This window comes from Osmia lignaria, chromosome 11, assembly GCF_051020975.1.
Source record: "Osmia lignaria lignaria isolate PbOS001 chromosome 11, iyOsmLign1, whole genome shotgun sequence".
Lineage (NCBI taxonomy): Eukaryota > Metazoa > Arthropoda > Insecta > Hymenoptera > Megachilidae > Osmia > Osmia lignaria.
Window position 1 is genome coordinate 10,800,370 of NC_135042.1, and position 16,577 is coordinate 10,816,946.

General features: G+C 35.2%; 4 protein-coding genes across 4 annotated transcripts; all 4 read left to right on the forward strand.

The window, feature by feature from the left end:
- The first annotated feature begins 354 nt into the window (after nt 1–354).
- LOC117604008 (odorant receptor 10-like) lies at nt 355–6,249 on the forward strand. The gene is made up of 6 exons (XM_034323676.2): nt 355–2,323; nt 2,499–2,751; nt 2,894–2,997; nt 3,312–3,626; nt 5,514–5,789; nt 5,874–6,249. Exons 1-6 carry the CDS (start codon nt 2,012–2,014, stop codon nt 5,940–5,942), a joined length of 1,329 nt encoding a protein of 442 aa, XP_034179567.2. The 5' UTR covers nt 355–2,011; the 3' UTR covers nt 5,943–6,249.
- A 202-nt stretch (nt 6,250–6,451) lies between these two features.
- Nucleotides 6,452–9,866, forward strand: LOC117604009 (odorant receptor 10-like). The gene is made up of 6 exons (XM_034323677.2): nt 6,452–7,189; nt 7,345–7,597; nt 7,747–7,850; nt 8,219–8,533; nt 8,701–8,976; nt 9,070–9,866. The coding sequence occupies exons 1-6, from the start codon at nt 6,995–6,997 to the stop codon at nt 9,136–9,138; spliced, it is 1,212 nt and encodes a 403-aa protein (XP_034179568.2). The 5' UTR covers nt 6,452–6,994; the 3' UTR covers nt 9,139–9,866.
- Nucleotides 9,867–10,311: 445 nt separating this feature from the next.
- Nucleotides 10,312–11,681, forward strand: LOC117603706 (odorant receptor 10-like). Its single transcript, XM_034323110.2, has 3 exons — nt 10,312–11,072; nt 11,174–11,449; nt 11,526–11,681. Exons 1-3 carry the CDS (start codon nt 10,776–10,778, stop codon nt 11,589–11,591), a joined length of 639 nt encoding a protein of 212 aa, XP_034179001.2. The 5' UTR covers nt 10,312–10,775; the 3' UTR covers nt 11,592–11,681.
- A 529-nt stretch (nt 11,682–12,210) lies between these two features.
- Nucleotides 12,211–14,481, forward strand: LOC117603980 (odorant receptor 49b-like). Its single transcript, XM_076691005.1, has 6 exons — nt 12,211–12,462; nt 12,665–12,917; nt 13,087–13,190; nt 13,272–13,649; nt 13,703–14,026; nt 14,339–14,481. The coding sequence occupies exons 1-6, from the start codon at nt 12,211–12,213 to the stop codon at nt 14,390–14,392; spliced, it is 1,365 nt and encodes a 454-aa protein (XP_076547120.1). The 3' UTR covers nt 14,393–14,481.
- The last annotated feature ends 2,096 nt before the right edge of the window (nt 14,482–16,577 follow it).

Genomic DNA, 16,577 nt, shown 5'->3' on the forward strand with positions numbered 1-16,577 from the left:
TTGTACATGTTCAATTATACAGAAATCAAGATTGGAAACATTATAAACAGAAATGGAATCTAAATTATTAAAAGAATCAATATTCTATGAAAGATTTTCAGAAAGTAATGAAAATATATTAAAAAATAATAACAACGAAATAATAATCACTTTATTTACTTTCGCTCTTTTTGAATAATCAAAATCCAACAAACAGCAAATAGCTAATACTGCACGACACACAAAGCGTAGGAAATTGATCTGAGTTGTACTGACCGTCTTCTTTATAACACCCCGACTTGGAGGACCTTTCCTTAAGAAGGGGAAACGTGCTGACAGAACGCATATGACCTGCCTCAAAACATTGTTCAAAAGGGTCTAGCCGGATAAGCATAGCGGATCCTGCTTTTCTCGATCTTAAGAGGCCAAGGGAATTGGTTAAATATTGTATATTTCTTCAGCTACACTCCCAAATGATTGAAAATTGTATTAGGAATCATAATGGTATTAAGAAAAAAACGCGTTTACACATTTCAATATTACCCTTCTTATGAAACTATGTTACATTCATGTAAAAATTCTTCAGGGCTACCTGAACAACACGTACTGTACGCGTCTGCTAAGTTGAGACTCCTAAGGAATTGGGTCTGATTGGTCGGAGCTAGATGGGTCAGACTTAGACACGCACACTTATACAGTTGACCCACACGCATTCTCGCTATTCGCTCTCTAGGTTACAACTACTAGTAGAAACTACTACTACTACTACTACTAGACAAGGGTTCGTGGTGAGGATTAGGCGGAGCGTTTCACACCTCGAGTCTCAACTTAGTAGACGCGTACAATACCGACCAGTCACACTTATGTCGCAATCTCACGATTTGCCACAAGGTAGGTAAAAAGAAACTCCTAAGTTGATAACCACGTCCGTTTATTCTTTTATAATCTTCGCGTTCGCGTTCGCACTCTCTCTAATTACGACAGGCAGGGGATACCGTGGCCGTATTCTAAACTCCCCGAGCCACAGGGGGCATGATGGAACTACACGTTATAAGCAAAAGTCCGGTCCCGAGCGTTTTACTTGTACCGAGTCTATATGGTAGATCCTTTCGAACACTTATTGAGTCTTTACTGTATGTCCTATTTTCCTTATCTCCAACTTGAACTTCACACCTTATCGTCGCTTCAACTATACCTCACCTCGTGTTAAAAATTAATATAAATCCCATTTCCCATTTCGTACACCTCGCAAACTGAACTTTACAAACGAACAACTTCCTTGCAGAATTATCTTTAACCCTTATCGGACGTTAGCTTTTTATACATGATTCTCATTAGGTGGCAGTTGATTTCAGGAAATATGTGAAAAATTTTCCAGAAATATGCCAAAAATTTATTTTTGCCTTATAATTTCTGTTATGAGTTCGTCAGTGAAAAATTTTTTGAAATAATCTATAGGCTGAATTTCCAAAAATTTGGCGGTTGATATTTGTAAAAGGAATCCTATTAGGGAGAATCCTATCATCATCATCACTCTCGATTTTAATCCAATCATCGTCTGAGTTATCATTTTCTTCTTCACTTGAATATTTTATAGTTATAACTTTTCTTCTCTTAGGATGTAATAAGATGTGACTGCTCGTCTCATGACTAGAATCAAAATCACTTTGAGAATTGTTTTCAAAACATTCATTGCCACTATCACTATCGAAATTTATAAACTTTTCTTTACTCATTTTTTGGGCTCAATATATTGAAGATTTACTACAAAAGGCATTGATATATCACTGGAGATGTTACTTGCTCCTTTGCTGATACTTAACTGACAAGGCAATCGTGCCCAGATTTTACAGATATGTAATATGTACATTGTTACCTCCCACGTGACATACGGCCACAGTGACAAAGTACTGTCGACCCTTGCATAATTCAGGGTTCGATCTGTCCATCATCGTTCCTATGAACCCAACTCCATGTTTCATGACTGAGGGTGCACATAAGAAGAGAAAAATCTTTGTACCAGATAATCAACATGCCCTGTAAATTACAGTGGTGTCATGTCACTGAATATCTTTCTGACGTCTTTGATGTTATTGCAACAGCTACGCTGTACATCAGAGGCCAAGATGTTAGTTTTCCGGCAACCACCATGGACACCAGATCGTATACGGACTTTTCCATCGCTTTCGCGACATATATAACAAAGTACACAGGGATATGGGTGCCACGAAATGCGGCAGAAGAACTGCAAAGGAAAATATCAATGGCGTATACGGCCTTCGCACTTCTGTATGGGATATACGTGAACACAGTAGATATTTACCACTCATGGGGCGATGCAACCGTAAGTGACCACGTCAGTGAGCTTGATTGAGTCGTTAGGAAGAATTTGACACTGTACCAAATGATAACTTTTTAAATAGGTATCTCAAAGTTGCAGTGATTAAAAACATATGACGCTGTTTTTTTTTGGTATTCAATGGAAATTTTTCTGATCAGCGAATGTATTGAGTTTCCAGCACTGTACGTTTCTGATACTCAACACGACGTGTATCAGTATGACAACAGTTAAGATGATCATCCTAAACTCTAAAAGAGCTGGTTTCGTAGACGCCCTTTTCTACGCGCAACGGCACTTCTGGCATCGCAGGTATACTCCCGAGGAACGACTTATCTTTTTCATATCTGTGAAATACTGTATACGGTATGTGATCTTCGCAATCGGTTCTCTTCAACTTGCTTTATCCGGATACACGATCACACCTCTTATTGGTAAGTGAATTAAACCAAACATCATCCTAATCCGAGAATTAAACTTTACCATTATTCCCGATGCGTTTTTCATTTTTTAATAAGTGTTTACTGTGACTGCAATTATAAAAAAAGTATCAGTCGCTCCTGGTTCGTATTTCAGAAAACCTTGGACGAAATAAATCGGACAGGGTACTTCCATTCAAGATGTGGGTCGACTGGCCATTATCTGAGACACCGTATTACGAACTAATGTTTACTTTTCAGGTAATGTTAATTTTCCTTTTAAAACAAATACGTATGATTATAGTTATCGTAGAAATATAGCGTGATCTCGTTAATTTAATTGATTTGTCTATTGACACATATTTCGTTTACCATCGGTGGCAATCATGAAAAATTCAACAAAATCTGAAAATGTTACCGAAAGTGTACTTTTTATAGCAGAGAAAAACTACTTCTATTAAATGTAAATGTAAATGTAAATACTGATTCTTTTGTATGATTAGGCTTTCATATTCAATGATCACCCTATGTTTCTGCGGCTACTATATCATTGATTAAATATAGTATTGATTCAGGTGATTTGCGTAAACTTAATTGGCGCCGCATACGTTTGCCCTGAAATGTTTTTATGCCTGTTTAATCTGCACGTGATGGGTCAGTTTCGTATACTACAACACAGAATGTTAAATTTCTGGAACGTTGAAGGCAAAAAGATGGACGCAATCATGTACACCGATCATTGTTATACAGCTCTGAAGAAGTGTATACAACACCATCAGTTGCTTATTGAGTTCTGCATGAAGCTCGAACAAGTATACACCATGTCGATCTTTACGCACATGGCAGTTTTAAGTCTGTTGCTGTGTTTCGATTCCTACGAAATAGTCGTGGTATGTATTTATAAATATATGTGCATCAGCACGCTTCATGACATTTCAGTTTCCTAGGGGTTGAAACAAATATGTTTGATAACGCGTGTGAAGTTAGCCCCGCATTTTTCGAATTTTGAGTTGTTCTTTTTTGTGCCGTATTGTGCTATGTTTGTGTTGAATTTTGCCGCAAACGAGAGATTAATAACATCAATAACAATTAAGAAAATAAATAAAAACAAAATTATACTAGCCCCCGCACTTTTGCCGAAACAAACTTTTTTTTTGAAATAATTTGTGATAACTTGTGCTACGATGTGCCGTCGATTTGAAGTGCTGCGTAATCTGGCGATCTGACGAAATTTTGTCATTAGAAAAAGTTGTTGCGCTGGTCTAGCACAATCCGGTACAATCAAAGAAAATTCGAAAATCTCAAATTATTTAATCACACCATCCTTTTTTGTTAAGCTAATATCCACCCTTTAGCTAATATCAACTTTTAACGCATGTATCTCGCAGACTGTAAGTAGCACAATTCAGCACAATTTGCAGAATTCGATTATCTGTCGCCGTTCGTAAGTTATACGAATATTAAATTTTGTATTTCTAAAAATTCAACATTTTTACCGTACCCACATTATAAAGATATAGAAAAAACTGTGGCCCCTTGTTTTGAGGTAAATTTTCAAATATCTCAGAAACTGTGCGAGATATAACAAAATGTTAAACGGACCTTTTTAGTAAAAAATTAAATTTCCAACTATTTATGTTCTATAACATTTTTTTATCAGCTGCGTAGTTTTCGAGATATATCAAATTTCTTTAAAAATATGTTGATGTGTCGTTCCATCATATTGTCAAAGATAAATGAAAAAAAAATTTTTTTATTATTTCAATATTATTTTCTACATTTCCGATGTACTTCAAGAATAAAATAGGTTAAGGTATGTTATATTTTATGGGATGGGGGTGCCCATTTGTTCGACAATATGATGGAATAGTGAATAGACGCGCCGTTAACATTATACTATAATGTGGGTACGGCTTCGGAACTTTTACCCAAGTTTCTATCGACGGCACAACGTACCACAAGTTATCACAAATTATTTCAAAAAAGAAAGTTTGTTTCGGCAAAAGTGCGGGGCTAGTATAATTTTGTGTTTATTTATTTTCTTAATTGTTATTGATGTTATCGATCTCTCGTTTGCGGCACAATTCAGCACAAACATAACACAATACGGCACAAAAAAGAAAAACTCAAAATTCGAAAAGTGCGGGGCTATAAAAAATTTCTTTATTTTTTAATTTTCTTGAGTACTCTTTGACTAACAGAGTTGCGTTTTACGTCACAATACGGTACAAATGTAGCACAATGCAGCACAATTTCAAAAAATACAAAATTTGAAAAGTTAATACGTTGACAGTGAGAACTACCGTTTGTGGTAAGATACACTGTGACGTAAGTTGTTATGAACATGCAGTTGGGGTGGAACGAAATCTGAGGGCAAGGCTTTTTATCACTAATGATCTTCGATAATGAACGAGGCATGTCTTGTGTGAGAATTAAAATCAAAACCTGTCGTACCACCCGTACTACGTGTTCTAATTTATTACTTTTTTGTCTTCAGTGCAATATTACGTCGAATGATTGCAATTATTTAGAATAAGATCGTTATAACCAAGCTTTACTTTAATACATAGAAATGAGTACTTACTAGATTAAGGTTATTTTGTTTTAAAGTAGTGAGTTTTAAGGAACGCTTCATAAAGGACGTCCGTCTTTACAGGGAAATGGTGTGGTATTAAAATAGCGAAAATTTACGGACGTTGTTTATGGATTGCTTTTAAGCTTAACAGAAACTTGTTATTGTTATTAATAGTCAAATATACTGTTGAATGTGTACACAGGCAAATACGAGTGCTTCTATGCGTATCATTTTCTTGTTTCACGGAGTTGGAAGCCTGGGTCAGCTGTTTATGCTTACGTATACTAGCAATTTTATGATGGAGGAAAGCACGAATGTTATTACCTCGATGTATTTAGGATCTTGGAGCACATTGCCAATGAATAAAGATGGCAGATCATTTCGATCGGCTATGAAATTCATTATGATTAGATCATTAAAACCGTGCTATCTGACTGCTGCCGGATTTTTCCCTCTGACTTTGGGAACTTTTACTTCGGTAACTTATTTTTGTATAAATCCCTCTATTCAGCTTTACAGGCACACTAATTGAAATAACAAAATTGGAATTTTTTGTTTATAGCTTTTAAGTTCTACATTCTCTTATTTTACTTTGATGAGGCAATCGTTCACGAGACCCGATGGAGAGTAATATAAGAAATAACTTAATATGCATTAAATGCGATGTAAGAAACATACAAATCTGTCGAAAGATAATATGTGAATAATTTTCAACGTGTAAAAAATGTCGTGATTAATGTGCATTTTGCATTTCTGTGTACAGCAAAATATAGTATGCTCGATATGAATAGCATGAAATACTTTTTCTCCTGCTGTGATATCAAAGAATAATGGTCGCGCATCCTGAAGGTCGAAATTTGTATAAAAGCCTTGATCTTCCTACTACTTGTATTTAAAAAACAACTAATATACGCCGAAATATTTTGAGCAAGTATATCTTGTTATCCACCGCTCAAGTTTGAACATCACACCTTGTCGTAGCTTCAACCACCACGGCTTGTGCTAACAGTTTACATAAACACTTGTTTATTGTACATTCGGTACACTTAGCGAATTGAATCTAACAAATATACATCGTTATTGCACAATTATCTTTGTAGCTGCACACTTTACTATTGTACTTTGCAAACTAATGATCAAATTTGGGAAGGATTTCCTGCATTCGAAGCGTGTGTCACGTAGAAAGTTCACAGGTTTTTAAATCAATAGCACTTTTAAAGGTTTAGCACTTTATTTTAATAATATGATCTCGACTGACTCTGCTTATGTCCGGTAAGGTCTTTTATAATGTCGCTGGTGGTGGAGAAGGTGCTGATGATTGACAAGGTGAGATGTCCGTGAGAACGCATCTTATCGTATACTTAAGTAGGTGGTCGTGATCGTGGGAAGAATTCGATTAACGTACGTTTAAGCGGCTGGTCGTAATACGTGCCACGATAATAAAAGGGTTCTAACGATCTTACACAATTCATGGTTCGATCTGTCTGCTGTCATTCCTATGAACGCATCCCTATCTATCGTGATTTCTCTACCTATAGAGAAAAATTTATATACCAGATTATGCACGTGACCTGTTAATTACAGTGGTGTCATGTCACTGAATATCTTTGTGAAGTCGTTGATGTTGCTGCAACAGTTACGCTGTACATCGAAAGGCAATGAGTCAGTTCATCGACGACCACCATGGACACCAGATCGTACACGGATTTTTCCATTGCTTCAGCGATATATATAACAAAGTACACAGGAATATGGCTACCGCGAAATGTGAGTGAAGAATGGCAAAGGAAGATATCCATATCGTACATGGCCTTCGCACTTGTGTTTGGGCTATACCTGAATGTGGTCGATATTTTCCACATCTGGGGCAATGCAACTGTAAGTGTCAGTGAGCTTGCTTGAGTCATTAGAAAAAAAGTGATAACTTTTTAAACAGTTATTTTAAAATTCTGTTGATAAAAAATCTGTGAAGCTGCTTTTGTTGCAGTATTCAATGAAAAATTTGTTCATCAACGAATGTATTGCGTTTTCAGCAAACTATGTTCGTGATACTGAACACGTTGTGTATCTCTATGACAATAATTAAGATGCTGATCCTAAATTTTAATAGAGCTAAATTAGCAGACGCTTTTTCCTATGCGCAACGACACTTCTGGCATGATAATTACAATTACGAGGAACAACTGATCTTTTCCATATCTGTAAAATATTGCACACGGTTAATATTTTTCGCATTCGCTGTTCAGCCAGTTACTTTGGCCGGATATGTGATCACGCCTATTATTGGTAAGTGAATTAAATTAAATATGACCGTAATATAAGAATGATACTTTGATCTACTTCCAGATGTGTTCTCAATTTTTTGATTAGTAACTATTGTGGTTGTAACTATAAAAAAATATACATATATAAGTCGCTCCTGGTTCGTATTTCAGAAAACCTTGGACGAAATAAATCGGACAGGGTACTTCCATTCAAGATGTGGCTCGACTTGCCATTATCTGAGACACCATATTACGAACTAATGTTTACTTTCCAGGTAATGTTAATTTTCCTTTTAAAACAAATACGTATGATTATAGTTCTCGTAGAAATATAGCGTGATCGTTAATCTAATTAATTTGTAAATTAACACATTCTTCGTTTCCATTTAACACGTCAAACATTAAAATGTTAAAGATAAGTGGCCAACATTAAAAATTTCAACTAATCGGAAAAAATTTCCAATGGTGTGTTCTTTTAAATGGCGAACAAATTGGTTTTTTTTTGTAGTGGTAATAAGGCACGCTGGGAAGAATTCCCATTGATGCGGATTCTTTTAATCTATCTGTATAGGCTTAAACACTTATCGATCACTCCATGTTTCTGCGACTACTATACCATTGATTTAATAAAGTATTCGTTCAGGTGATAGACATATTCTTAATTGGCGTTGCGTACGTTTGCCCTGATGTGTTTTTATGCGTCTTTAATTTGCACGTGATGGGTCAATTTCGTATACTACAACACAGAATGTTAAATTTCTGGAACGTTGAAGGCAAAGAAATGACTGCATTCATATACACCGATCATTGTTATGCAGCTCTCAAGAAGTGTATACAACATCATCAGTTGGTTATTGAGTTCTGCGTGAAGCTGGAACAAGTGTATACCATGTCGATTTTGGTGCACATGGCATTTTTAAGCATGTTAATGGGTTTGGACTGCTATGAAATATTCGTGGTACGTATTAAGCTTTACAAGGCTTTCAATAATGAACGTTCGTCTTTAGAAGAGGATGGGGTACTATCAAATATGTATGAACGTCCTTTATGGTTTACTTTTAAGCTTTACGGTAATTTGTTATTGCTGACGCTATAGAAATATATTGTCGGATATTGTATGTATAGGCAGACACAAATCTATCGATGCGTCTGATTTTCATATTCCACGTAATTGGCAGTCTAATTCACCTTTTTATCTTTACGTACACTTGTCACTTTATGATGGAAGAAAGCACCAACGTTAGTAGAACGATATATTCTGGTTCATGGAGCACTTTGCCAATGTACAAAGCTGGCAGATCGTTACGATCGGATATAAGATTAATTATGATAAGATCGTTGAAACCGTGCTATCTGACTGCTGGTGGATTTTTTCCCGTGTCTTTGGAGACTTTTACCACGGTAGGAAACTTGTCAACATTCCTCTATTTACCTTTGTGAATGGTACTAAGTATATACCACAGAATTAACAAAATTGGAACTTTCTGTTCACAGCTTTTAAGTTCTACATTTTCGTATTTTACCCTGATGAGGGAGTCTTTAATCAGAACCGAGGACGAATAGTATATGAAACAGAATAATATGTATTAATAGCGACGCTAGAAATATATAAAAGTGAAGGAAAATAATTTAAGAATATTTTTTAATGTACTAAAGCTGTTATACACAATATATGTTCTCCACTTTTTATGTACAGTAAAATATACATATAATGTGGATATTACAAGGAGTACGAAAAATTTTCTTTTTCTACCCAGGTAGAGGAAAATAATAAATAACCAGCTTTCTTTGTGTCAGTTTATGCTTGCACTTTGCCGTCACCTAATCACCTTTGGTGCGCGATTGGTTTTTAGACTGGACAGTTTGATGCGTTACGAAGTACTGATCAGGCAAGAACGTCTGCACTTGATGTGTACGACAATAACAGGTATTGTTTTCGAACACCTGCCTAATTAACAGTTCGATCCTTCCCGTATCGTTTCTAGGTGCAGTAAATGTAGGTATACATTTACATAAAGACGAGTATTGCTTAACACAAGTCGTTGTTTGTATGTTATGTAGCAAATATTGGAAGAAATATTGTAGATCAAAGAGAGTACTTCTAGTAGTGGTACGGGTTGATCGGCCTGCATCCGAATCACCTTACTTCGAACTATTATTCACCTTCTTGGTACAGTAAATTTCAATTTTCGTTTAAAAAAATATATATATAAACTTTTGTATCACCTTCGTTATGCCAGGTACGAATGATTCAGTAATTTACATATTATTCATCCAGAACGTTGGTAAAAATACCGCTATAAAAATGTTCATTTACCTACAGATGACATAGAAAATATGTATTTTGTAGAAAAAGTAGAGAATAAAATTGACTCAATCAACTCCGTTCTGCACTCTTGGTTTATTTCGATGCTGATTCTCTCGACGTTTAACCAATACTCTCCTGCGCTTGGCCATCCTCTCCGTTAAAAAGGCATTCGGAGAAGGAAGAGAAAAAAAGGTCTAAATGCAGGGTGATCCTCTCGCTAGTGGACTCAAAGGAAGTGTCGCCACAATAGCATGAAGTGTCCCAAGACCTTTTTCTGTCGTCGATACCTCGACGGGTGGTGTCCCCTGCAGGTAAGGTGGCTATGTGGGTGCAAATGTGTATAACGGATAAATGTTATCGAGGACCAACCACATATTTTGCACCTTACGTGGTTCACAGATGAAGCGTGGTTTCACTTGAGCGGGTACTTACACGAATTCCCAAAATACTCGGAGGTGGGCGATAGAAAATCCGCATGAAATATTTAGTACCCCACTACATTCTCAAAAAATCGGGGTATGGTGTGCGATATCGCGAAGAAGAATAATTGGCCCTATATTTTTCGATAGAACTGTTACATCGGAAGTTTACATAAGGTGTCAAGGGCTTTGCAAATTTCTTATCTACTTTGTATTTATCATTCCAGTATTCGTGTTATTCAGTTACCTGAACACACCCATCCTTTGTGAGTAAATCGATGTAAAATGAAACGTAACATTTTACAGTTTTTCGACGAATGTATTGCAGCAAACGTTGGGCTTAATAAATCAGAGGGGGTACTTATATTGGAAGTACGGTCCAGCTGGCCTTTAAGGGAAACACCCTATTACTGTGTTATTTTAGCTTATGATTTAGGAAATTATTCTTCATTCAGGCGATTGTTGTGACCATAATGTTCATTGCGTATATTTGCCCAGTCGTCTTCTTGTGCGTTCTGAATATACACGTGATCTGTCAGTTTCGCATCATGCAATATAAAATGTTGCATTTCTGGAATTCCGATGTTAAAGCCACAGATACAGTCAGATACAGTGCTCAATGCTCTGCAGCTTTGAAGAAATGTATTCAACAGCATCAATCGCTTATTCAATTCTGCGAGAAGCTCGAATACGTGTTCTCGTACACAGTTTTATTTCATATGGTCATTTTCAGTCTGTTAATGGGTTTCGATTGCTATGAAATAATTTTGGTATGAATACCAAAACGTACTTCTTCAAGGATTATTAACGTTTTACACTTGATACAAATCCTTTCAAAGTAATAACCTTGCATTATATTATGTATTTTTAGTCAGACACCTGTACTTCAAGACGTTTGCTTTTCGTGTTCCACGTATTGGGTAGCTTTATCCACTTAATGATATTCACGTACACTTGCCACGGTTTGATGGAAGAAAGCACAAATATTATTACAGCGATATATTTCGGATCGTGGAATACTTTGCCAATGGATAAAATCGGCAGATCGCTCCGATCGGATGTGAAAATGATTATGACCAGGTCATTAAAACCTTGTCGTCTGACTGCTGGTGGATTTTTTCCTGTCTCCTTAGAGACCTTTACTGGGGTATGTAAGATTTTCTATTTCCACTTAACACTTGCTTCAATTATTTAGGCTGCAAGACTAATATTTATGTTTGCAGCTTGCAAGTTCCACGTTCTCTTACTTTACTCTGTTGAGGGAATCGTTCATGAGAAACGAAGGTTAATAATGTACAAAATGGATCTCTTATGTATTTAACATAAAAATGTAGTGTAGAATTTTCTACTTAAAACATAGTTTGCATGTCTGTGTACAGTAAAACGCAATTTTCATATTTCGAAGATTTTTTAAGTATTTTCCTGTTCCATCATCATATCAATCACAAACTAAACTAAATGAAGGTTTACATCGAAGGCCTTGCCAGATTTTCATAAAAATTATTCACTCAAAACTTACGTAGAGAAAAGCTGTGTTAAATGTCCACTTTTTGTTTGCTTTCTTCACACTTGCGAATCCTTTCCACTTTAGTTGCGAAGCATCCTGCTGAGTTTTTCAAATGATTGTAACCAGTCTGTGACAGCTTAAGTAACTTCCACGCATTAAATGTGTCTGTGTCACTGTGCAATCACTAGAACTGACATTCTAATGCCGATCAGCTAGTGTTCATAAAAAAGAAACTTTGTACTAGACAACCGTGACAACCGTGACAAGTTTTTGATGGATCTATAGTTGATAGGTCGAACGGCTGATCTAAAGGTAAAATTAGAGACACGTGCCATTCAACGGACATAGACATACAGTGGTGTCATGTCACTCCAATCCCTGATTAATGTTTTACATTCAAAATGAGTAGGATGCGAAGGAAATGCGAAGGCGAGGTGAGTTATTTGAAAGAAACCATGGAGGAGGAAACAACGATCAAAGATCTTTCTATCCACGCAGTTACGATTTTATTGAAATTTGCAGCAACTTGGCTTACGAATAATAACGTCGAAGAACTTAGTAGAAGACTCTGGTTGCTCTTTATTGCTACTTCGTATTTTATTAGTATATTCGTAAACATATCTGATATATATCACTCCTGGGGTGATATAAACGTAAGTATTAATAAATTCAACTGAAATTTATTTCTGGCAGTCACACTCGAAGCACGTTGCAAATTCTTTAAAACAATTTAGAAATTGTTGAATGTACAATATCTAATGTCCTCTGGTCTAAGATATTTCCAAAAGATTATTTCATTTTAATTATTATCAATACTGGAGAAAATTTCTTGATTATTAAACGTTTTGATTTCAGCAGTGCGTGTTTGCAAGCATTAACGTGGGTTGTATCTTGTTGGCGATGTGCAAGCTGACGATGATAAATTATCATAGAAAGGATTTCGTAGAAATTATTTTGTACGCAAAACGAAATTTCTGGCATTGCAATTATGATTCGCAGGAACTGGTCTACGTTACTGAGTGTCGTTTTATGTGTACATTATGGATGATCTTCGTATACGTTTTAGTTTTAGGTTGTGTAGTCACCTATGGAGTAATGCCGATTACTCGTGAGTAAATTGTATCACGAAAAATAAAAATTTGATATTACAATTCTTTTTTTCGAATAATAAGTAATCCGATCTAATTTGATCATTTTTGTTTCCATCGGAAGTTTTTCATATTATTTATGTAGATTTTAATATAATTTAATGAAATAGTTTTTTGTCTGTTTCACAGAGTCTATTGGAGCGAATGAATCGGAAAGATTACTTCCGTTCAATATGTGGGTCGATTTGCCTTTAACTGAAACACCCTACTACGAACTAATGTATGCTTATCAGGTATCGTAATTTGCAATATTTTCATTGATCAATTGCAATAATCTATACACGAAGTACCAACTGAAATGTTTAGACTGAAAGGTATTCAACGTGTTAACGAATATCACGTTAATAATAATTTTTATCGATTTATTGTTAATTAAGTTGCTGTGTGCGAACTTAATTGCCATTGGGTACATTTCTACGGACGCTTGCTTGTGCATCCTGAATATGCACATGGTCTGCCAATTTCGCATATTACAACACAGATTGCTATCACTTTGGGATTCTGTTAACGAAAAGATGGATATCGTCGAATACACCCAACATTGTTACGACGAACTGAGAAGCTGCGTTCATCAGCATCAATTACTTATCGATTACTGCGCTAAGCTTGAAAATGTATATACTATAATGAATGCCGCGCATCTGTTGGTTTGTAGTATATTATTTAGTTTCGACTTTTACGAGATATTTTTGGTACGTCTAGGAAAAAAAGAATAATAATGTCGCGTCGTATAATTTTACCTTAGAATTTACAAACATCAGTGTATCGAATATTTTGCGCTATTTATTTTCAGGCAGACATATCCGTTACGCAAACAGTCAACTCCATTCTTCATCTGATCGGAACGTTCATTCATGTCGTTATCTTTACGTACAGTTGTCACGGCTTGATAGAGGAAAGCGAGAAACTCGTTACGACTATTTACTCTGGATTATGGACCATTTTGCCAATGAACAAAGTTGGAAAATCTTTGCGGAAAAACATGCGATTAATCATGTTGAGATCATTACGACCATGTTGCCTAACTGCTGCTGGATTCTTCCCTGTGACATTGGAAACTGCTACCACGGTAAGTGGTATATTTCATTTAATTTTGTCTTATACATATTTCTATAAAGAAATTTGACACTTTGAATATAATGTTGGGTACAACAAATGGAAGAAAATTGTTCAAGGTCTCAAGTAGAGAATTTAAATTCAATAATGGAACGATGGTGTTTTGAATAATTGCAATTATTGTGTGTCATCCTATATATGTACAACGATTTTAAATATCCTTTCCTTCTGTATTTTGAAGAATACAATTTAAGTTCACGAACGATATAATTAATGATTGCCAAAGTAGTTTTCTAAATTACAAGATTAGCATTTTATCTTACAGATAATGAGTACCACACTTTCCTACTTTACTATGATAAAGGAAACTACCACATGAAGAAATAACTAGTAATACATAAAATATTTTTATATGCTTGTGCATCGTGTAAATGATGCCTTTTAATAATTGAACTTGCATATTTTAATGTACTGCATTGTGATTTGTGCCATGATATTATTAAATAGATGTTTATAATTTAATGTGTTATACAATTGATATACTGATTCTAATACAATCTTAATATGATATAAAGCTTGAAATATACTGGTATGTGTTTTTTTTAAAACACCTACCACTAAATCATTTATAATTCGATTTTATTTTTATTACAATAAATTTGGAGGGTGGCTAATCTCATCCATCACTTAGGAAATGTTGAAAATGTGTTACTTTTTTCATTTAGAAAATTTCCAAAAAGTTACTAATTTTGATTTGTGTTTTCAGTATTAATACCGAAGAAGTGATATTGATTTAGTAGAAAGAATTTCTTAAAATATAATCAATTACTAAAATTTTCCAATCTACAGAAACTTATTTCGAATTCTAATTCAGTTTTACTTTCAATTCAGTGGAAAACGAGGAACTTCATACTCTTCAGACTTTTCACTGTTAAGAAGTATCTTTTCTCAAAGAATGATACTTTTTTATTTGATCGCAGTAAATAACACTGTACTTCACTTTCAATTTCACGTACTGTCACGGTTAGCGTATATTTTTTGTTGTCACGAGGATGATTCGATCCGTATCATTGGAGTCATGAATAATATACTCTTAATTGGTAGCTTTTGATTCATATGAAAGAAAACGCGTGAAGTGTAAGTAGAAAGAAAGAGTAACAGCTCCTATTAGATATCCTGTTTGGCGTTTCGTGTTTAAAAATCGATCGTTGAATTTCCGGGAGAATCTATCATTCGTATCTTCAGCTATTCGATGTTCACGATGCGTTTGGTGCACAGTAAAGATCGTTCCATTGTTTGGATGTGCTTCCTAATGAAAGTAATTGGACTATGGATAGCGACTAATAGAGCAGAACAGTTGCGTCGGAATTTTGTTTGATTTATACACTTTTCGCATTGATTACCGTCACCTGTATCGGGATAAGGGATCTATATTTCTCGTGGGGCAACTTTAACGTGAGTATATAACGAATTTAATTGATTTTGTCTGTTTTTGTATAAAAATCTTATTCACCTCGAGTTCATAATTTAGGTTTCGAATTTATCATTGAACGATTTTAGGATTGCGTCTACATATTGTGCAACATTCTATACTTGGTAGTCGGTTTCTTTAAGGTAGTACTTTTGTACGTACACAGACAGAAGTTCTACGATTTAGTTATGTCTGCGGAACGGAACTTCATAAGTCCAGGAAACGATCGTCAAGAGCAGAAAATTTTAATGGTTTGCAAAATATTGTGCAACATGTTCATCTTTTTTATTACATTTTGTGTACAAGGTACTTACTTGCGCCGGTTATGCTCTCACGCCTATCTTAGGTGAGTTCATTTCTTGTGGAACTTACACGGCTTTTCTATTTCATTTTCAATTACTAAATATTATAGTATACTTATTCTTGTCTAACGTTTCTTTTTTTTCAGTATATTTTAGAAAATATTGGAAAGGACGAATCCGAAAAGCTCTTACCATTTAACTTGTGGATTGACTTACCCACTTCAATATCGCCTTACTTCGAAGTGTGTTTTACTATACAGGTAAGTACATACGTATTTTTATGCATTTTTCGCGTGCTGCATTTCCGGTGTATTTCAGTGAAGGAAACTTCTTACGTTTTCACTCGTGAATCAGCTAAAACAAGATTTTTATAATGTTAAATTATTATGAAATATAAATTGACATTGATATTATCATGAAATATGAGTTGAAATTGAAATTGGCAACTTATACAAGAATTTAATAGAATTACTTTAAGAGTTTATTGTGTATTAGTTAAAAATTCATCGGATTAAATATTATATTTCGACAATTAGCAAAGTGAAATTGAAACGTGTTTGCACAGATGCTTTGCGTGTATCACGTTCCAATAAGCTACCTTTGCTTCGACAATTTTTTATGCCTCGTATGCCTGAACATAACCAACCAATTTCGCATACTGCAACACAGAATGACGAGTTTGAGTAACATAATTGAGAAGCAAATAGACGGTCAAGATTTGGATGCGTGCCTGTTGAAAAATGCAATCAAGTATCGGGTTAAATTGAAGAGCTGCGTTAGGCATCATCAGG

Excerpts from the sequence above, each read along its gene's own strand:
- LOC117604008 (XM_034323676.2), top strand. The coding sequence starts at position 2,012 with ATGCCCTGTAAATTACAGTGGTGTCATGTCACTGAATATCTTTCTGAC. Across the intron at positions 2,998-3,311 it reads AACTAATGTTTACTTTTCAG|GTGATTTGCGTAAACTTAAT; the intron begins GTAATGTTAATT and ends GTATTGATTCAG. Across the intron at positions 3,627-5,513 it reads ATTCCTACGAAATAGTCGTG|GCAAATACGAGTGCTTCTAT; the intron begins GTATGTATTTAT and ends ATGTGTACACAG.
- LOC117604009 (XM_034323677.2), top strand. The coding sequence starts at position 6,995 with ATGGACACCAGATCGTACACGGATTTTTCCATTGCTTCAGCGATATAT. Across the intron at positions 7,190-7,344 it reads ACATCTGGGGCAATGCAACT|CAAACTATGTTCGTGATACT; the intron begins GTAAGTGTCAGT and ends TTGCGTTTTCAG. Across the intron at positions 8,977-9,069 it reads CTTTGGAGACTTTTACCACG|CTTTTAAGTTCTACATTTTC; the intron begins GTAGGAAACTTG and ends TTCTGTTCACAG.
- LOC117603706 (XM_034323110.2), top strand. The coding sequence starts at position 10,776 with ATGTTCATTGCGTATATTTGCCCAGTCGTCTTCTTGTGCGTTCTGAAT. Across the intron at positions 11,073-11,173 it reads ATTGCTATGAAATAATTTTG|TCAGACACCTGTACTTCAAG; the intron begins GTATGAATACCA and ends ATGTATTTTTAG. Across the intron at positions 11,450-11,525 it reads CCTTAGAGACCTTTACTGGG|CTTGCAAGTTCCACGTTCTC; the intron begins GTATGTAAGATT and ends TTATGTTTGCAG.
- LOC117603980 (XM_076691005.1), top strand. The coding sequence starts at position 12,211 with ATGAGTAGGATGCGAAGGAAATGCGAAGGCGAGGTGAGTTATTTGAAA. Across the intron at positions 12,463-12,664 it reads ACTCCTGGGGTGATATAAAC|CAGTGCGTGTTTGCAAGCAT; the intron begins GTAAGTATTAAT and ends TTTTGATTTCAG. Across the intron at positions 14,027-14,338 it reads CATTGGAAACTGCTACCACG|ATAATGAGTACCACACTTTC; the intron begins GTAAGTGGTATA and ends TTTATCTTACAG.